At 36.5% G+C, this 22,634-nt stretch overlaps 1 protein-coding gene across 1 annotated transcript in view; it reads right to left on the bottom strand.

Moving 5' to 3' along the window:
- Positions 1 to 22,634, bottom strand: part of HERC2 (E3 ubiquitin-protein ligase HERC2) — a 971,627-nt gene that overhangs the window by 915,960 nt on the left and 33,033 nt on the right. Inside the window, exon 4 of the mRNA XM_090372402.1 lies at positions 8,966 to 9,151. Within this exon, the coding sequence (XP_090228528.1) occupies positions 8,966 to 9,151 (186 nt within the window). The remainder of the gene's footprint in view (positions 1 to 8,965; positions 9,152 to 22,634) is intronic.

Genomic DNA, 22,634 nt, shown 5'->3' with positions numbered 1-22,634 from the left:
ATCAATTCACAAAAGGGGGTTCAAAAGGTGTCAGAAGTAACTGTAGACCTGTTAGCTTAATTTGTGTTCCGGGGAAAATAATGAAATTACTGGTTAAAGAAGCATTGCAGGATCATCTAGACAAGACTGCAGTAATAGTTAAGACATAGAATGGGTTTGTTAAAGGAAGGTCTGACCAATTTGATTGTATACTATAATGTGGTCACAAAGGAACTGAATGCCAAAAATAATTTTGATATCATATATTTGAATTTCAGGAAAGCTTTTTATACTGTTGCACATGGAATACTGCTGTACAAATTGGAGAGGTATGGCATTAAGGGTAAGTTGCTACAATAGATAAAGGGATGGTTGAGTGGAAGACGACAGAAAGCGGTAATCAATGGACACTGCTCTTCGTGGACAAATGTTATTAGTGGTGTTACCCAGGGTTCGGTGCTGAGCTCATTGTTGGTTTGTATATTTATCAATTATATTGATGAAGGTATATCAGGCTTAATGTCCAAGTTTGCAGATGATACAAAGGTTGGCAGGGTTGTTAACGACAGTATGCTTCTCCAACTGGATCTAGATAAGTTGGGCAAATGGGCTGAAAAGGGGCAACTGAAGTTTAACATTGACAAATGCAAAGTACTGCATATGGGTAGCAATAACCCAAGAGAAACGTAGCAACTGTGTGGTAAGTGGAAAGGGAAGTGGAAAGTGAAAAAGACCTGATGAATTACCACCATGTGCAGTAAAATATCAAGTTTGCTGAGCAGTGCAGATGGGCTGCCAGGGCAGGTAATGGAGTCTTGCCAATTGATATATAGGAATTTTGGTAGCAGGGACAGGGAGGTGATTATCCTGTTATACAAGGCAATGGTCAGGCCACACCTAGTACAGATCTGGAAGCCTCATTTTAGGAAGGATGTAGAGTTGCTAGAACAAGTACAAAGAAGGGCAACAAGACTGGTGAGGGGAACAAAGGAATGCTCTTACAAAGAAACACTTAAATTCTGCAAATTGCAGCATCTGGAGAGTAGGCACTTGCACGGTGATCTGATTGAGGTGTATAAGGCCTTGAATGGGATGAGCAAGCTGAATGCTGATGGGATTCTTCCTCTTGCTCAGATTAAGAACCTGAGGGGGTAGATTCAAACTGAGTAAAGACGGTTATAGAATAGATGTGCGGAAATATGCCTTTAGCCAATGTATAGTTGATTGGTGGAACAGACATCCATCTTTTGTTGTGGAAGTTGATAGCCTAAATAAATTTAAGGCTGAGCTGGACAGGTGTTTGGAACAAATGGAGGGGTGAAATGGGAGGGTTTTATTTATTTATTTTTTTTTTTTGCTGATGCTGCATAAGCTTGTTTTCTTGCATCGTATGCCTCTACTAATGCTAATATTACTTGTTCATATTATCCAATATAATGTCAGAATTACAAACTGACTGGTAACAAACTGCTCTTCACAGCAGTCGGACTGGTGCTCATCAATCAAATTTGAAAGTTCTTTTGAATTTACTTTCTCACTGAAATTTTAAGTCTAAAAAGATTCTTTTTGTTATTACATATTTATTTTTATTCTATATTTTGTATTTTATATAAATAAATATTATGTTCAACTGAAATCAGAAATAAAAAATAAGATCAAAGAAAAAAATAAAAGAAAAAGTCCAAGTATGAAAGTTCATGTAATTTCTGAGAAATGAAATACCAACACTGTGGTGTCTGTTAGATGCCATACAAGCATCTGTGTTTCAATTTGGGAACAAGTGATCTTGTAAATTCTAAGAAACACCATGAGGAAATTCTTTATTATTATTAATGGTTTCTCTTATTTATCTTTGTTTGACATCTTTTAAATGAATTTTTAAATCATAATTAACAAAATACTATTTTCAATTCGATAAAAAAGCTAAAATTATTTGTTTTATAATAAAAAAGCTGCATCTGACAGGTGCCACACAAGCAGATTAGGGTGCAGTGATAGAGAGGTAAAAGTGTTATTTATTAAGCAAAAACACAATTTTGGATCACAAAAATATTTTTGTCTATCAAAAACTGAATTTAAATAATCCTAAAAAAAAGATAATTTTACAAAAGAAGATGGTTAAATTTATTCCTAAAATTTTGTACTTCAATGTGTTAACATTATGATGCTAAGCATCACCAATATCCAGCAAGCAACTGTTAATGTGTGTTACTGTTAATGGCTACCAAAAATACCAGATGTCCCATATTATTGAACAGCTACTTTTTGGCTATTCAATAATAGCAGGCTATTATTAAATACTGGTTTCTAATGTCAATTGCATGCACAACTGGATACAACTGATACTTAGAACCCAGTATATGCATGCATGCATGTTTGTGTATGTATGCATATACTGGGTTCTAAGTATATGCATATACACCTAATTCTGATTTTGCACGAACTTTTTTTTACACGAATTTGGTTTAACACGAATTCAAAATAAATATTTCATTCTCTTTTTACGCGAGTCATTTTGATTTAGCACGATTTCTATGAATTTTTTTTTGCCTAAATTCTAAGAAAAAATTTTTTATTTGTGGCATATTAGTATCATTTCTATATTACACCCACCAATAGATTGGATAACAGCTAGTGTATGCATTTTGAAACGCGTGCTTTTGCTTACCAATGTGTACGTCTAGGTATCTATGAATCATCAACGTTTTTATTGAATTTGGTGCACATCTATGGTATTTGTGCATTGTATCTTCGGCAGACATGTAGTAGTAAGCTCTATTTCAAAGTAAAAGAATCTTTAGTGAAATTTGTGCACATATAAATTTATTAATTTTGCCGATAGTCAATAAATTGTAAGTTTACAAAATTTTCATACCTTTTTTTATTAATTATAACTGAGATATTTTTCGGTAGCCCTTATATAATGTCGAATAATTCGCCTATTACCAAAATGAAAAGGAAAGCGATTTCTTTGGAACTTAAAATTCAAATTTTAGATCGTCTTGCAACTGGACAAAGGGCTACGTCTGTAGGAAAGCATTTTGGTGTACATGAAGCTACCGTAAGAACTATTAAGAAAAATGAAGCTTAGGAAGTCGGTATGTTCTGGAACAAAAGTAAGTGTTAATTCATCATCATATACAAGAGATATTGTCAAGGAAAAAATGGAAAAGGCCCTGGTAATATGGATAGAAGATCAGTCACAAAAAAGAGTACCAGTAGATGGAAATGCCATCAAGCAAACAGCACTAAGAATTTACAGATAGATTAAAGAAAAGGAGCCAAGCACTTCATCTCAGTTAAACAGAAAGTATGAATTTTCTGCGAGTACAGGTTGGATGACAGGGTTTCTTAAAAGGAATGCTCTTCATAATATAAAAATTAAAGGTGAAACTGCATCTGCAGATGAATCGGCTGCTAAAGTATTCCCGCAGGAACTTGCAAAAATTATTGAAGATGGAGGATACACTCCTGATCAAGTGTGGAATGCAGATGAAACTGGTTTCTTCTGGAAACGAATGCCGAACAGAACGTATGTAGCCAAATCGCAGAAAACTGCTGGTGGTTTTAAGGTAGCTAAGGATCGTGTGACCTTATTATTTTCCTCCAACGCTTCAGGAGATCGTATGTTGAAACCACTGCTGGTAAATCGAGCCCTAAACCCACGTTCAATGAAAGGTGTAGATATCAATAAACTGCCTGTTCACTGGATGGCAAACAAGAAGGCCTGGGTGACCACTACTATTTTTACAGAATGGTTCAACAAATGTTTCGTCCCAGAAGTCAGACGTTATATGAATTTGAAAGGTCTCGAATTTAAAGTTCTTCTGATTCTTGACAATGCACCCGGCCATCCTGTCTTGGAACACCCAAACGTACAAATTTTATTTCTGCCACCTAATACTACATCTTTGATACAACCACTAGACCAAGGTATAATTGCGACAATTAAAACATACTACGTAAAACGAACATTCCAACACGTTTTGGACAAACTGAATGATGAAGCACATTGATGTGTGGAAGAAATTCTCAATTATGGATTGTATCAATCAAGTTGGATTAGCGTTAACTGAATTAAAACCAGCAACTTTAAATGCGTGTTGGAAAGCGGTTTGGCCACAATGTGTAAAAAGCAAAGATCCCATCATCCCTAATACGACCGAATTTCCCAACATCATTACAATGGCACACAAAATTGGTGGAGAAGGATTCGATGATCTATCGTTTGAAGATATTGATGAATTGTTAACCGACAAAGCCCTAAGCGAAGATGAAATATTAGAGGTTGTCCTTGGGACTCCTTATCCCACAGAACGTAGTGATAATGAAGAAAATGATCCTGTTCTAAATGCAGATTTAATAAAAGAAGGTCTGGAACTGGCCAGAAAATTAGGTAATCATTTTGTCAAACATGACCCTAATGAGGAACGCGCTGGGAAGTTTCAACGTGAACTGAAGTTGTTGACAGCCTCTTACAGAGAATTATATAACGGCCTAACCAAAACACGAACACAACGATTAATAACTGAATTTGTTCGTAAAACCGGTGAAACATCAGCACCAGAGGAGACTCGTGCTGATTTTGCTGAAGAGATCACAGAAAGAATTTCATTAATAGAGGAAGAAGACGATGTCCACAACATTTCTAGTGATGGCAGTGATATTCCAGTCGTACGCAAACGTATGCACCGTTTATTATCAGAAAGTGAAAATGAATAAAATCTTGTTATGTGTAAAACAGATTTTTTTTGTTCATGAAGAATTTTTTTTCATTTCATATGCATACAAATTTATTTTAGTACATTTTAATTACATATTATTACATGTGTATTTTGTTGAAATAAAATAATAAGCTTAAAACGAATATTTTATGTGTTTTTTTTTAATTATTTTTACTGATTTTTTTAGATTCGGAACCAATCTTCTTTTCTTCCATAAATACAATGTCTTTTTTTACACGAATTTTTTTTACACGTATTTTTCAGGAACGTATCTATCGTGTAAAAACAGAATTAGGTGTACTTAGAACCCAGTATATGCATACATACACAAACATGTACATATGTATGTATACATATATACAGGGGTGTTGGGGTGTTTAAAAAGTACTCAGGGCAAAAATAGGAGCATATTCTACAGATAAAAATAAGAAAAAAAATTCTATAAACATGTCTCAAAAGTCTTCATTCCAAAGATATTACACATTAATTATAAATTACCAAACCATGTAAAATAACAAAATATTTTTATATTCAAATTTGAGTCTTAAAAATATGACTGCATAGGATGGACTTTACACAGTACAAAAGATACGTACCAACACTGACATGAACAGATTAGTATGGTTAGTGTAGAATTGGTATGGTTAGCATAGCAGAACATGTTCTGCTACAGTAACCATACCAATTACTCAATTGTAAGTAACCTGTATGGCAGAATATAGACTAGCAATGTCAACATGTCTATAACTTGAGTTTCGGGTTCCAAAAAACTGCTTTGTTTACAAAAAGCAATTGTTAAACTGTTATCACAAGAGACATTACAAATCTCTTTCCTTTTGCTGAGTTAATTTATTTGACTTTCATCTTTAATTTATGTTGAGGCTCATAAGAATTCTACAGCTGCTATTCACAGACACACCAAAAAATTTCCAACTCAATGAGTACTATATCAAAAACAGTGGGTTTGGGTGGGTGGGTGCGCGCATGTGCGTGTGTGTGTGTATGTGTAATGGGTCTGATTAGATTGAGAAATAATCAGGAAATTTAAGTTAAATTATAAAATTACAACTTCATGACACAGAATCTCAAGCTATTATAACCAGTGAAGCTAAAGTCATGAAAATCAATATTTCTATTAAAAATAAAGTAAATCTAAATAAACAGCATCAGTGCAGCAGTTACAGAGTAAAACATAATTAGCTCCAAAGTCTGATGCAAGTAATACTCTTGATCTGGTTATCAGCAGTGATCATTCATGTATTAGGAATTTGCAGATAAAAGAACCACTAGATGGCAGTGATCACAGTGTACTGACGTGGGATTTACTTAAAGATTTAATTACCATCAGGGGGGTTTTGCTTCCGTAAAGGCGAGTACAGTGGTGTCTGACAGTTTTTAAATTCTGTACAGTGGGATCAACTGACGATGTTACCAACAGTAAATTCTAAGTGGGAAGCATTCAAGGAATTAATCGTGGATGCTACTAAAAGTTTCATACCTATTAAGAAATATTGTTCAAGGTTTAGGCCTAAATGGTTGTCAAATGAACTAATGAGACTCATAACAGAGAAGAAAAATGCATGGGATGCATACAAATTAACACGTGACACAGAAGCCTATGATAGCTACAAGTTGATCTGTAACCAAGTTACAAAGGAGGTTAGGCAGGCGAAGGCAGATTACGAGAAATCCTTGGCAAAAGATGCTAAGAAAAACAGCAACGATTTCTTTACTTATATAAACTCTAAAAGGAAGGGGATGAATCTTATTGGTCCACTTGACATAGATGGTTCGACTGTTGATGATCCTGCTCAGATAGCAAACAAACTGAATGAGTATTTTGCATCTACATTCGCACGTGAGGAATTATTAAGGTTTGAAAATGGCAGAAGGTTATCAAATTGTAGCAGGACACTTAATGATTTTGTAATAACTGAGAGCAAAGTGGAAGAGAAATTGTTGAAGTTAAACGTAAGAAAAGCACCTGGGGTGGATGGGATCTATCTAGTTATATTAAAGGAGGCGGCAAACCAACTAAGCAAACTGTTAGCCATAATTATGAGAGCATCCTTGGACTCAGGGGAGGTTCCCACGGACTGGAGATGTGCAAATGTATCCCCAATTCACAAAGGGGGATCGAAGGGGGATCGAAGGGTGACACGGGTAATTACAGACCAGTTAGTTTAACTTCTGTTCCGGGTAAAATAATGGAGTCACTGGTTAAAGATGCATTGCAGGATCATCTAGACAAGACTGCAGCAATAATTCAGACACAGCATGGGTTTGTTAAGGGAAAGTCTTGTCTGACAAATTTGATAGGATATTATGATGTGGTTACAAAGGAACTGGATGCAAAAAATAATTTTGATATCATATATTTGGATTTCAGGAAAGCTTTTGACACTGTTGCGCATGGAAGACTATTGTACAAATTGGAGCAGAATGGTATTAAGGGTAAGTTGCTACAATGGATAAAAGGATGGTTAAGTGGGAGAAGACAGAGGGTAGTAATCAATGGGTGCTGCTCTTCTTGGACTAATGTTATTAGTGGAGTCCCACAGGGTTCGGTGTTGGGTCCACTGTTGTTTTGTATATTTATCAATGATATTGATGAAGGAATATCAGGCTTAGTGTCGAAGTTTGTAGATGATAAAAAGGTTGGCAGGGTTGTTAATGACAGTAATGGCAGTGTGCTACTGCAACAGGATCTAGATAATTTTGGCAGATGGGCTAAGAAGTGGCAACTGAAGTTTAACCTTGACAAATGCAAAGTACTGCATATGGGTAGAAGTAACCCCAGAGAAACGTACCAACTGTGTGGTACTACACTTAAGGTGGTAGAAAATGAAAAAGACCTGGGAGTAATTGTGCAGGCAGATATGAAGTTTTCTGAGCAATGCAGACAGGCTGTCAGGGCAGGTCATGGGGTTTTGTCAATGATATATAGGAATTTTGCTAGCAGGGAAAAGGAGGTGATTATCCCTCTGTATAAGGCAATGGTCAGGCTACGCCTTGAGTACAGGTCTGGAGGCCTCATTTTAGGAAGGATGTAGATTTACTTGAGCGTGTACAGAGAAGGGCAACAAGATTAGTGAGGGGAATGAAGGGATCCTCTTATCAAGAGAGGCTTAAGTTCTGCAAATTGCAGTGGCTGGAGACTAGGCACCTGCGCGGTGATCTGATTGAGGTGTATAAGGCCTTGAATGGGTTCAGCACGCTGAATTCTGATGGGATCCTTCCACTTGTTCAGATTACGAACCTAAGGGGGCATAAATTCAAATTAAGAAAAGACAGATGTAGACTGGATGTGCGGAAATTTGCCTTTAGCCAGCAGGTGGTTAATTGCTGGAACAAACTTCCATCTGTCGTTGTGGAAGTTGATAGGTTGAATAAATTTAAGGAGGAACTGGACAGGCATTTGGAGGGAATGGTGCGATTTTTTTTTTTTTTTTTGGCTGATGCTGAATAAGCTCATACATTTGCTTTGCATCACATGGCACTACTACTACTTCAAGTTATGAAATGCTTTCATCAGAGACATATAGAACACATAAAACTTTTCCACAAGCGTCCCTTAATTCTAAATCTGTTATTAATCTTTCCTCTTACACTTATCCTCATATAAAATCAGTTTACTTGAAAAAGATCTAAATTTTAGTGTTTCACCTTCAGGGTTCCTTACAAACAATACATTACTGAATGAAAATGAGCTTTGCAAAACCAACAGTTTCTTTCAAAAAAATCAACTTGAATAATAAAATCAACAAGTTTTCCAAAAAAATCATCACACAGAATAAAAAAAACTGCTTTATGAACTTTGCATAAAAATCTGAAAAAATATGAACATTGATTAAACATGTATACATTAACAAACCCTTCTCTCAATCCTCAGAAACAACCTCACAAAACTCTATATAAAACATAATTTCTAAACTTAAACTCTGCATAAAACACACCTGCACCAAAAGATTTAATTTCTATGACATATTAAAGCTATTAAAATTATATTAAGTGGTGAGTCTATGAACAATATGAATCAAAAGTCTAAAGATCTTAAAAAAATCAATAAGACACTAAATTTATGTGATATACAAACATGAAGAAGAAAAAGCTAAAATGCTGCCATGATCTGACATGCAGTTCAAGAAATAAGAAGCTATCAAAGAAATTGTTTAACGTGGCCATGATCGAAAATGGTTAACTTGACCTGACTTTTGGTTCATACTGTATAATCATATGCAATAAGGTTATCATAAACATACTGGGTTGTGGTCCCCATGTCCAAGAATCGATTAATATTTTTGAACCATATATCTTCTTTTTTTCTTGCTCATTGTTATCTTTTTCTTCCTTTTCTGTTACTATTGGAGTAGAGCAACTGCATTCACCTGGAGAACTATTTGCTTCACAATTACATGATTTGGTAGCTGATGGTTTTGGAAAAGAAGCTGTTAATACAAAAATATTAAAAATTATGACATTTATAATACATTTATCAAGGAGTATCAATAAATAGTATAACAACTGGAAATGAAACTCAAAACCAAATAAATAACAAGCTCAACACAAATGTAATGTCACAAGAAATAAATTCAGGTCAGTCCGGCATATGTCAAATACCTGTTGGCATGTCTCTTACCATGTATTGAACTATCCATGTGATAGTTCAATCACAGACTATACATCAGCAATGATCAAAAAGTTCAGGACTGAACTAATATTTGGGAAATGCTGAACTGGCTACTTACAGACGGATCTCCTTCAAAATAGTCTGCTTAACACCGCATAAAATGATTCCAACATTTCTGAAATTTCTATATATATTCCTGATTGGCATTTTTTTGGAATTGCTAACAGTTCCTGGGTCACATTCTGAATAATTTCCTGTCATTGCCAATCAGTGACCTCTAAAGGGGGCTTTAAACTTGGGAAACAAAAATCACATGGAAATCAATCTGGTGAAGAAGGCAGATGGGTAGGAGGAGTGCTTCACACAAAATTCTTGAATGGAAAGCATTGAATGTGCAGGGCTATTGTCATGATGACAGTACCAATTCCCATGAAGTCCACTTTGTCTAAACAGCATTGCATAATCATCATAGAACTGTTTTGTAGTACTCCTGGTTCACTGTTTGATCAGGAGGAGCAAATTCAAAACAATGCCTTGTAAGTCAAAAAATACAATAAGCATAATCATAATTGATCAAGATTGTCTTGGTTTTCTGGGCCATGGAGAAGACAGTCTTCCATTGCAATAACTGAGACTGTTTAAGGGAGCCATAGCACCCACAATTTGTTGCCAGTAACAATGGAAGAAACAAAGTGTGGATCAGCCACAGGACGATGATGAAGATCCTGGCATGCAAGAATCCACTGCTCTCTGTGATCCTGTGTTAAAATTGACTGGTATATTCCATTAGAAATATCAATTTCACCAGCAAATTTACAGACCATTAATTTCTTTGGGAAACAAAGAAACAGAAAGGAATGGTTGAATTTCCACAAGAATCTGGAGTGGTGAAAGTTTCTGTCCACATATTATTAGGACTTTAGCAGAATGATTCACTACATTGTTTGGATATAGGCATGACATTCAACCATATTTCAACTATGGAAATCAGACCAAAAGTTTGCCTGATAGTTGAAATATGGTGACATCATGACTGGTTAGTGTCTAGCCAATCAGGACTTCAATGACATTAGCTAAAGGAGGGGTGGCTTCTAGTGTGTGTGTGTGTGTGTGTGCGCGCGTGCGGTGTGAACTCATGTTGGAAATAAGTTGAAATTTGTTAGTTTTGTGCAATTTTTTTTACTGATGAAAAAGATGAAGCTGTTCGCCATGCTTGTGACTTAAGACTTGTTTTACTATTCTGTTTTTGAATATATTAACCCAACATGGCAGCATATAACTTCATTTGTTTTTGTTGATAGTTATATGTGGAAGGAATTTAACACATTCCCACTGGGGCATTTATTTAACATGAAGCCTAAGGGACAGATAGACTCATGACTTTTATTTCCCAAATGATGACTGTTTTTTTCATAATTTGGTTCATTTAAGTGACAAATAACACATATTTGTCAAATAACGTGCAAGAGAAACAGGTTGTCATTTGTTTTTAGTGAAAATTTGACAGTGACCCACCGGTGGTTCGCCCCGCCCTGTGGCACTAAGTATTGTCAATGAACGGGGATAAGTGCCAGTGAGTCACCAATCGCACACTCGAATTACTTCCTGGTACTGCCACAAGCATTGTTTTCCAATTTATTCATACTCTGTGAGACTGACAATAGTTATTGCCTCCATAGTGACTTCATTTCAAATATGTGCACGTGTGGAGAACATTTTCGTTTATCACTATAATCTAGAGACTGAGGTAAACTTTAGATATTTTGCATTTTCGTTTATTGTATTTCATATTTATAGATACCTATTTATAAAAAGCTTTGAAATGAACCCCCTCCTCTTTTTATGGAAAATGAGCTAATGGTAAATGTTTGATGAATAGAAGTGATAATGATGATTCAAATGTACCTGTTTTGAAAGAAAAAGGTGCCCAAAAACATGATGAAAACTGTCCAGGGACATCGAGAACAGAGTGGACTTGCGGACAAAAGAGAAGCAACAATATTTCTTTAGTGATGAATCTGATGACAGGTCATAATTAGATGATTTAGACATACATTCCAATTGCAGTGATGGTGATGATAAGATCCAAACCTCAGAAGAATCTGATGAAAGTGATGAATATCATGAAATCAGTAATGAAAATAATGACCCAAATTCTCAAGTAATCTCCAATGCATCTAAGTCTGAAAATGTTATTTGGCAAGAGGTAGGAAAAACTAAAATTTTAATTAATGAATATAATAAAGATGCTGAAATCCTTGTTGATGTTGATTTGAACCAACCTTACCACATATACAAACTGTTTCTAACCGACGATATACTTCAGATGATGGTGATTGAAGCCAACAGATATGCACAGTACTGTTTGTCATCAGCAGCTAGTAATATACGAACACCCAAAAAGAAGAAAGCTGATTGGAGACCAACCACTGAACCGGAAATGGAAAAATTTCTTGGAATATTATTGATAATGGGAATTGTTCATGTCCCAGATATAAGATTACACTGGTCAAAAAAAGATTTATACTCAAATAATCTCATTAGGAAATTTATGAGTAGAGATCATTTCCTAGATCTGCTGAAATATTGGCATTTCTCTGACAATGAAATTGCCAATGGACAAGACTGTCTCAACAAAATCAGAATTTTATTAGATAGAGCCAATAGGAATTTTCAAAGCATGTTAAAGCCAGGAAAAAACTTGGTCATTGATGAAAGTTTGACCCCTTGGCATGGAAGGCTACTCTTTCGCCAGAATATCCCTAACAAATCTCATAAATATGGGATCAAATTTTATAAATTATGTTTGCCCCATGCCATCTCAATGAAACTGACAGCTAATCTGCTCAATGCAGGACGTGTTCTTTATTCGGATAATTTTTACACCAGTTTCCCTCTAGTGCAAGTTATTAGAAAAGAAAACCTTTCTCTGTGGGACTCTAAGAAGCAATCAAAAAGGAATACCAAGGAATATTACAGGAGGAAAAATGAAATGGGGAGACATAATCGCTCAGTGCGATTATGTCTCATGAGCAAATGTACGTAAATATTATGCTTTTAAATTTGAAATAACGCCCTGATCCATAGGTAGGATGAGTGAAGCCGTGTTTGGTGGTAGAAATATGACTCTCACGTTCGAATTGAAATCATCTAGATGCATAGGATGTCCAGTAGCATTATCTAATAGAAGCAAAATCTTGAAAGGAACGTCGTTGTCTTTGCAATATTTTTCAACCTTGGGAATGAAGTAACATTTAAACCAATCCTCAAAGAAAGATACTGTTATCCATGCTCTCTGGTTTGATGGGAAATGCACAGGTAGGGTGGCTTTATTGATGCCCTTAAATGCACAAGGATTTTCAGAATGGTACACAAGCAGTGGTATTAATCTGTAATCTCCCGCTGCATTAGCCCCAAGCAAGAGCATGGCCCTATCTTTTGAAGCCTTGAAACTTGGCATTGTCTTTTCCTCTTTGGCAATGCATGTTTGATCCAGCAGTTTTTTCCAATACAGAACAGTCTTGTCAATGTAAAAGATTTGCTGTGTTGAATAGCCACCACCTTCATCAATAATTTTTTCCAACACATCACAAAATTTCTATGCAGCTTAATAGCTGTTCCATCTTCGATATAGAACCTGAACACTGTTTTGTGATCACTGTTGATCTTAAGGGCATTGATGCTTTGACATGTTCTTTTATATGTGCACTGTCCTTTAAAACAGTACTGTATTCACCGTTGAAGCAGCAAGACCTAATTCCCTTGCAAATAGATGACAAACTTTGTCCTGCTTTGTACTTAATCATTTTCACCTTCATTTCAAAATCAATTTTGTTTTGTTTCCTGGCACTGCCAGCACTTGCACTTTCCGTTTTTCCCTTCATCATTATAATACGAAAATAGGAATGAAGAGAAGTTTCTGAAAATTTGTTTTTTATATGATTGAAAATTTCAGTGAAGGGAAACACATTTCACCATAATACTGTAACGTAAAAACCCACAGAATTCCAGTTATCAGGATTATCGTAAATGCAATAACATTGAATTTACTACTAGGTTATAATAGACTGCACTAACAGAAAAGCCCAATAAAATGGAAAGTGCAAACTGTTTTTATTGTTTTATGCTAGTGACCTCCAGAAACACGCTTTTGAAAAATATCACAAAGGCATTCAAAATTGATTCTTATAACGGGAACATATGATACCGATAAAAGGGTAGTGCAATTTCCATTATAAATATGACCTTTTTGAGAGATAAATAGCTTTGTAAAATAGTGAAATTTTCAACTTCCAAGGACTTGGAAAGAATTTTTAAAAAAATCAATGTGTTATTCACACTACAATATTTTCACGATACCTCCATTTATTCCTACGGGATGCAAACTACATTTCCACAATTTTTTTAAGTTTGCACTGGGCGGCAAAAACTTACGTAAAGTCGAATTTCTGTAAGTCGAGTATTACGTAAGTCGGGGAGTTCCTGTATACAGTTTATTGAATAGCGAGACTACTACAAAAGTAACAAAGGCACCTGGCAGAATTCATACTTTTTTGTAAAATGGAAGATCAAGCAAAGAAAGTTAGGAAACGTCGCAAGGGTGCTACAAGAAATTTCTGAAAAAGAAGGAAAGAAAGAAAGAAGCAGATCGGAAGGCAAAAGAGTTAAAACATTTTGTCAAGATTGTGAAAATAAATAAATTTTGTCAAGATTGTGAAAATAAATAAAAATTTTGTCAAGATTGTGAAAAAAAATAATTACGTTTGAAATAAAAACTGTCAGCTATTGGTTCCTTTTTCTTTTCCAACTACTATGATTTTATATACCACACAAAAACCTCAATAAATAAAAAATATTGATCCTGGGCTGACACTTGGTAGATAAATATATATGGAGGACTGGTGAATCCAATAAAATGCTTAAACACTAGGCACTTAATGCCAAAACTGAATATAAGACTCGTACCACAACTAGACACCCATGGGTTGCAACGTCCAATGATAATTGGCCACAGCAACCCACCAATGGATCACTTTGCCCAGCGGATATTAGAGCAGCGATCCACCGGTGGGTCACCCCAGCACGAATGGGTTAATATAAAATGCTTCCATGAACTATTTTTTTCTAATGCTAAAAACTAAAGCTGTGCTGGCCAGACATTCATACTTACACAGGACAATTAAAAAATTATTGCAAATTTTTTTTAGTAAAATAACAAATTTTAATTTGGCAGCATGGTGGTCTAGTAACCAAAATGATATATTTTGCCACCAGGTACTTTGGATGCATGAAAAATAATTCAACAACACAATTCAATGCAAAATACCACAAGGAGTAGGGCAACTGCTGAATATAATACAATGCAAGTGCAGTACACCTCTTGTTAAGAAACGCTGCTTGTGTTGCCAACAAGGAAAAGGTAGATGACCATCAGACATGACTGAGGAGAACATGGAGCAAGTTCATGAATCCTATTTCAAGTCTAAAGTCAACATGTCATGAAAAGTCATAAAACTCAAATGTCTCACCCAGTATTTTGGAAGATTCTAGGCAAGATACCACATTTGGTATATATTGTACAAGTACAAGTATATTGTATAAATTATACAAGATCAAGACTTGTGTAGGCCTCTTCACTTTTTCATTGAGTTAAATAAATAACTATCAGTTATTTAAAATGGTTGAGCATAGCAGATAGAGAATTCCTAGACAAAATTGTTTTCTCTGATAAAAATGGATTTTGTGCAAATAAAGCTTCAGCGTTCTCCCCACAAAATTTTGCCAGCTGGGTGGCATTATGAAGTAGCCGGGTGGGGAAGTGTAATACTTTGCAATATTATAAAATTTTCTGTTATTTATAAATATGACTTAAGTGATCCAGAGCAAAAATTAATTGCATAATTTAACATTATATGCTCCTGTCGCATTGCCCTCGATCGCATAGTATGTTTGAATTAAAATTAATCGAGATCAATGAGCAGTACCATACGGTACCGCGAGAATCGTTTAAATTTTAGCCGGGCAGTCAGTTAAATTCACCGGGCAGTGCACCCATTCGACAGGTCCTGGGGAGAACACTGAGCTTGGCAGTTTGGCCACAAAGAAATCCTCCATAAGTATATAGTACCAAAAGTGTGAGGGAATTTAGTTTATTAAAGTTATTGTATTTATATCTATGAGCAAGAAAAAGATATTGTTTAATTGTTTTTTGTTTAGTATCTGTAAACTGTATAAATTCTATATTTGGTTTGTCTTGTTCCAGGGGTAAAAAATAGTTTCTGGGGGGAGGGACAATGCTGGCATTTTGGGAGAAGGGGGAGAGGATGGCTTTTTTTCCCCAGAAACTCTGTATTTAGAAAAGAATGTTCACACCTTTCTAAAGAGCCCTGCAAGATTATGTGCCAATTCGGCCTTGAATGGGTTGAGCACGCTGAATTCTGATGGGATCCTTCCACTTGTTCAGATTACGAACCTAAGGGGGCATAAATTCAAATTAAGAAAATACAGATGTAGAACAGATGTGCGGAAATTTGCCTTTAGCCAGCGGGTGGTCAATTGCTGGAACAAACTTCCATCTGTTGTTGTGGAAGTTGATAGGTTGAATAAATTTAAGGAGGAACTGGACAGGCATTTGGAGGGAATGGTGTGATTTTTTTTTTTTTTTTTTTTGGCTGATGCTGCATAAGCTCATGCACTTGCTTTCTTGCATCACATGCCCCTACTACTACTACTACTACTAATTCAACATTCTGATGGGCCTATATAAAAGTTTAAAGATGATGCCCTAGAAGAAATTAAAAAGAGGGACCCCATCAAACATTCAGCCACCCAGCACAATGCTGGAGACTACTCATCATCATCTGTAACTCAGTTCCTCTGATGAGCTGTCACCATCTTTGTCTCTCCTGTGCAGTTTGTTTTAATTCCTCAAAATTTCTAAGTCCTGCTTCATCCAGCAACATCCCGACGAAGGTCTTTATTGATCTACCCCTAGGGCATTTTCTCTCCACAGTCCCCTCCATTGCATCCAGAAGCAAACCACCATGTTGAATCATATGGCCCACCCATTTGAATCTAGCTGATCTTATTCTACCTCGAATTTTCCTTTGTTCTTGGACATGTCTTAATACTTACACATTTGACACTTTTTCAGTCCATTTAATTTTTTCCATCCTGCACCAGCACCACATCTCGAAGGCCTCGTCTCTTTTTGTCTCTCTTTGTTAGAATCCATGTCTCTGCTGCATATAGTGCCACTGACCATATACAGTCAGTCCTCGTATAGCACGATAGTTGTGTTCCTAGAAATCCTCATGCAATGCAAAAGCGTGCAATATAAACAACAGGCCCAATGGGAAAAATAGGGTTAGGTGCCGACCACCCAAGATTGCACACACATCTGTAACCAAAACATTACCGAACGCAATAAATAATTGTAATAAAATACTTACGTGTTTTATTACGTAATAAAATATTGCTAATGCTTTTGCTTCTATTGTAAGCAAACTTGTTTTTTGTTTGATTTTCTGTCCAAACAGATGACAGCCGTTCCATCTCTTCCAATTCCTTATGTCTTAATCTAATGGATTTCAATTACACTTTGAGTTGTTCCTGCTATAAAAGTTTTTTTATTTTCTCTGCATTCTTTGTAATTCTTGGCATTGCCTCATTTAGGCCTGTAGCATGTGCAATATCACATGGTCTTTCATTTCGCTCAAAGCGTTTCACAATTTCATATTTTTTTTCTATCGACAGAGGCAGACTGGCCATAAGCCTTACTAGGGAAACCACGGTGGACCGGAGGCCAGTGTGATTTTGGCCATAAACCATAGTATGAGGCCACTATAAATTTAAAAAAAAAAGGAATGAAGAGAAGATTCTGAAAATTGATTTATGTTTTTTATATGATTGAAGATGTCAATAAAGGGGAAACACATTTCACCATAACAACATAAGAAACCACACAATTCCAGCTATTGGTATTTTCACAAATGCAATAACATCGAGTTTACTACCCATTTATAATTGTTTGCAGTAGCAGAAAAGCCCAATAAACCAGAAAGTGCAAATTGTTTTTGCATTAGCATTAGTACAGGCATATGATGCAAGAAAGCAAGCTTATGCAGCATCAGCCAAAAAAAAAAAAAAACCTTCCCATTTCACCCCTCCATTTGTTCCAAATGCCTGTCCAGCTCAGCCTTAAATTTATTTAGGCTATTAGCTTCCACAACAAAAGATGGAAGCCTGTTCCACCAATCAACTACCCGCTGGCTAAAGGCAAATTTCCGCACATCTATTCTACAACAACTATCTTTCCTTAATTTGAAACTGTGCCCCATCAGGTTCTTAGTCTGAGCAAGAGGAAGAATCCCATCAGCATTCAGCTTGCTCAACCCATTCAAGGCCTTATCCACCTCAATCACATCACCTTGCAGGTGCCTATTCTCCAGGTGCTTAACTTAAAGAACTTAAACCTTTCTTGGTAAGAGCACCCCTTTGTTCCCCTCACCAATCTTGTTGCCCTTCTTTGTACTCGTTCTAGTCAGCACTGCTCAAAGAAATTCATATTTGACCACACAATTACCCCCAGGTCTTTTTTACTTTCCACTTCCCTGAGTGAAGTACCACAGAGTTGGTACGTTTCTCTTCGGTTATCACTACCCATATGCAGTAGTTTTCATTTGTCAAGGTTAAACTTCAGTTGCCACTTCTCAGCCCATTTTCTCAACTTATCTGGATCCGGTTGGAGTATCATACTGTCTTTACTGTCATTAACAACCCTGCCAACCTATGTATCATCTGCAAACTTGGACATTAAACCTGATATACCTTCATTAATACGATTGATAAAAATACAAAACAACAATGAGCTCAGCACTGAACCCTGGGTAACACCACTAATAACATTTTTCCACGAAGAGCAGTGTCCATTGATAACCACTCTCTGTCGTCTCCCACTCAACCATCCCTTTATCCATTGTACCAACTTACCCTTAATGCCATACCTCTCCAATTTGTACAGCAGTCTTCCATGTGCAACAGTATCAAAAGCTTTCCTGAAATCTAAGTATATGATATCAAAATTATTTTTGGCATTCAGTTCCTTTGTGACTACATCATAGTATCCAATCAAATTGGTCAGACAAGACCTCCCTTTAATAAACCCATGCTGTCTTAACTATTACTGCAGTCTTGTCTAGATGATCCCGCAATGCTTCTTTAACCAGTGATTCCATTATTTTCCCTGGAACACAAGTTAAACTAACAGGTCTGTAGTTACTTGTTTCAGATTTTGAAAAGCCCTTCCTTTTACCCTTGATGGTAGTAATATCATTAAGTAATTCCCACATCAGTACATTGTGATCACTTTCACCCAGTGGTTCCTTTATCTGCAGATTCTTAATGCATGAATAATCACTGCTGATAATCAGATCAAGAGTATTACTCCCTCTGGTTGCCTCTCGAACATGTTGCTGTAGAAAACAGTCATCCAATAAATCCACAAAAGTCTTGCTAGTGTGCGAGTGACCAATCCATAAGTTTCAGTCTATATCTGGAAAGTTAAAATCCCACATTATAAGACATTCTGATTTACTGGCCCACTATTTCTCTGCAGACTTGCTCATTATATTCATCAGATTCATTTGACCTATAACACACTCCTACTCTCATTTTTCCTTTCTCAGTGCTTATGTCACACCAAACAGACTCAACACCGCATTGTCAACCAACATCAATTGGATGCACTTCCTTAGATTTTATGTGTTTCTTAACTAACAGCATAACCCCTCCTCCCTTCCTGTCCTGTCTATCCTTCCTGTACACATTGTATTCTGCAAATTCCAATTCTGCGCTGCTTATATCTGTGTGACATCACGTCTCTGATATTCCAACAATATCTGCCTTTCATGTCTTGATTAGCACTTCAAGCTCATCAAATTTATTAACTATACTCCTAGCATTGGTGCACATGGTTTTATGGTCGTGACCTCCAGAAATGTGCTTTAGAAAAATATCACAAAGCCATTCAAAATTGGTTCTTATAACAAAACATATGATAAAAGACAAAAGTGTAGTGCGTATTAATTATTTGAATTGGTAACTAATACAATTTATACTACAAAAAATTCCTTTTAGAGAGTTAAAATGGTGAAATTTTCAACTTCCGAGGTGGTGAAACGAATTACCAAAAAAAAAATGTGTTATTGGGTTCACATTACAATATTTTCATGATACGAGTGTAGTAGTAGTAGTAGTGGCATGTGATGCAAGAAAGCAAGTGTATGAGCTTATGCAGCATCAAGCAAAAAAAAAAAAAAAAAATTCACACGACCATTCCCTCTAAATGTTTGTTAGTCCAGCTCCTACTTAAATTTATTTAACCTATCAACTTCCACAATGACAGATGGAAGTTTGTTCCAGCAATTAACCACCCCTGGCTAAAGGCCAATTTCCGAACATCTATTCTACATCTATTTTTTCCTTAATTTGAATTTATGCCCCCTTAGGTTCGTAATCTGAACAAGTGGAAGAATCCCTTCAGAATTCAGCGTGCTCAACCCATTCAAGGCCTTATACACCTCAATCATATCACCATGCAGGTGCCTAGTCTCCAGCCATTGCAATTTTCAGAACTTAAGCCTCTCTTGGTAAGAGGATCCCTTCATTCCTCTCACCAATTCTTGTTGCCCTTCCTGTACATGCTCAAGCAAATCTACATCCATCCTAAAATGAGGTTTCCAGACCTGTATGCAGTACTCAAAGCATGGCCTGACCATTGCCTTATACAGAAGGACAATCACCTCCTTTCCCTGCTAGAAAAATTCCTATATATTGTTGATAAAACCCCATGACCTGCCGTGCAAACCTGGTCTACGTTGCTCAGAAAACTTCACATCTGACCCCACAAATACTCCCAGGTCTTTTTCATTTTCTACCATCTTAAGTGTAGTACCACACAGTTGGTACGATTCTCTGGGGTTAGTTCTACCCATATGCAGTACTTTGCATTTGTCAAGGTTAAACGTCAGTAGCGAATTCTCAGCCCATCTGCCCAAATTTTCTAGATCCTGTTGAATAGCACACTGCCATTACTGTCATTAACAATTCTGCCAACCTTTGTATCATCTGCAAACTTCGAAACTAAGCCTGATATACCATCATCAATATCATTGATAAATAAACAAAACAATAGTGGACCCAACACCAAACCCTGTGGGACTACACTAATAACATTAGTCCAAAAAGAGCAGCATCTATTGATTACCACCCTCTGTCTTCTCCCACTCAACCATCCTTTTATCCATTATAGCAACTTACCCTTAATACCATTCTGCTCCAATTTGTACAGTGTCAAAAGCTTTCCTGAAATCCAAGTATATGATATCAAAATTATTTTTTGCATCCAGTTCCTTTGTAACCACATCATAATATCCTATCAAATTTGTCAGACAAGACTTTCCCTTAACAAACCCATGCTGTGCCTGAATTATTGCTACGTTATAACTTCTGAATTATAACCGGTGACTCCATTATTTTTCCCGGAACAGAAGTTAAACTAACTGGTCTGTAATTACTCGTGTCACCCTTTGATCCCCCTTTGTTGTTATTGTTGTTATTTGGTTTTTAGGAGCATTAGAAACTAAGGCCATATTGCTCCGGGGATATGCGGTAGTCATTCCCTGACCTTTCCACATCCTCCGTATTTGGTAGTCATGGGCTCGAACCTCAGTCTAATCAAGAAGCATGTGCTAGGCACTGCTGCTCCTGCCCACCTGGCTACGAAGGCGCCGATCCCCTTTGTGAATTGTGGATACATCTGCACATGTCCAATGTGTGGGGACCTCCCCTGAGTCCAAGGATGCTCTCATAATTATGGCTAAGGGTTTGCTTACTTTCTTTGCCACCTCCTTTAATATAACTGGATAGATCCCATCCACCCAAGGTGCCTTTCTTATGTTTAACTTCAACAATTTCTCCTCCACTTTGCTCTCAGTTATTACAAAATCATTAAGCACCTTGCTACAATTTGATAACCTTCTGGCATTTTCAAACCTTAATAACTCCTCATGTGTGAATGTAGATGCAAAATACTCATTCAGTTTGTTTGCTATCTGAGCAGGATCATCAACAGTCGAACCATCGATATCAAGTGGACCAATCAGATTCGTTCTCTTCCTTTTAGAGTTTATATAAGTAAAGAAATCCTTGATGTTTTTCTTAGCATCCTTTGCCAAAGATTTCTTGTAATCTGCCTTCGCCTGCCTAACCTCCTTTGTGACTTGATTACAGACTAGCTTATATCTGCCATAGGCTTCTGTGTCACCTGATAATTTATATGCATCCCATGCATTTTTCTTCTCTGTCACGAGTCTCATTAGTTCATTTGATAACCATTTAGGCCTAAACCTTGAACAATATTTCTTAATAGGTATGAAACTTTTAGTAACTTCCACGATTAATTCCTTGAATGCTTCGCACTTAGAATTTGCTATTGGTAACATCATCAGTTGATCCTACTGTACAGAATTTAAAAACTGTCTGAGACCACTGTACTCACCTTTATGGAAGCAAAAACCCTCTCCTTTACCCCTCATAGTAATTATAACTTTAAGTAAATCCCACATCAGTACACTGTGATCAACTGCCACCTAGTGGTTCCTTTACCTGCAAATTCTTAATACACGAATGATCACTGCTAATTACCAGATCATGAGTATTACCCTCTCTGGTTGCCTCTCGAACATGCTGCTGCAGAAAACAATCATCCAATAAATCCACAAAAGTCTTACTAGAGTGCAAGTGACTAGAACCACAAGTTCTAGTCAATATCTGGGAAGTTAAAATCCCCCATTATAAGACATTCTGATATACTAGCCCACTCTATTTCTCTGTACAATTGTTCATTGTACTCATTCGAGTCATTAGGGCTATAACACTCCTACTATTATTTTTGCTTTCGCAGTGCTTATGTCACACCAAACTGACTCATCAATGCACTCTTCATCTGTATCAACTGGATGCACTTCTTTTGATTTTGTTTTTCTTAATTAACAGCATAACACCTCCTCCCTTCCTATCCTGTCTATCCTTTCTGTATACATTGTACTCCCCAAATTCCAATTCTGCATTCCTAATATCGGTGACATCACGTCACTGATATCCCAACAATATCTGCCTTTGATGTCTTGACCAACACTTCAAATTCATCAAATTTATTTACCATACTTCTAGCATTGATATACATGCAAGATACATGCACGTATTCTTATTCTTAGTTACCCTAACACATTCCATATACC

This window comes from Mastigoproctus giganteus, chromosome 1 (genome assembly GCF_048544385.1).
Source record: "Mastigoproctus giganteus isolate SK-2022 chromosome 1, ASM4854438v1, whole genome shotgun sequence".
NCBI lineage: Eukaryota > Metazoa > Arthropoda > Arachnida > Uropygi > Thelyphonidae > Mastigoproctus > Mastigoproctus giganteus.
The sequence above is the reverse complement of the archived record's forward strand: the minus strand, read 5'-3'. Positions and strand labels throughout refer to the sequence as shown.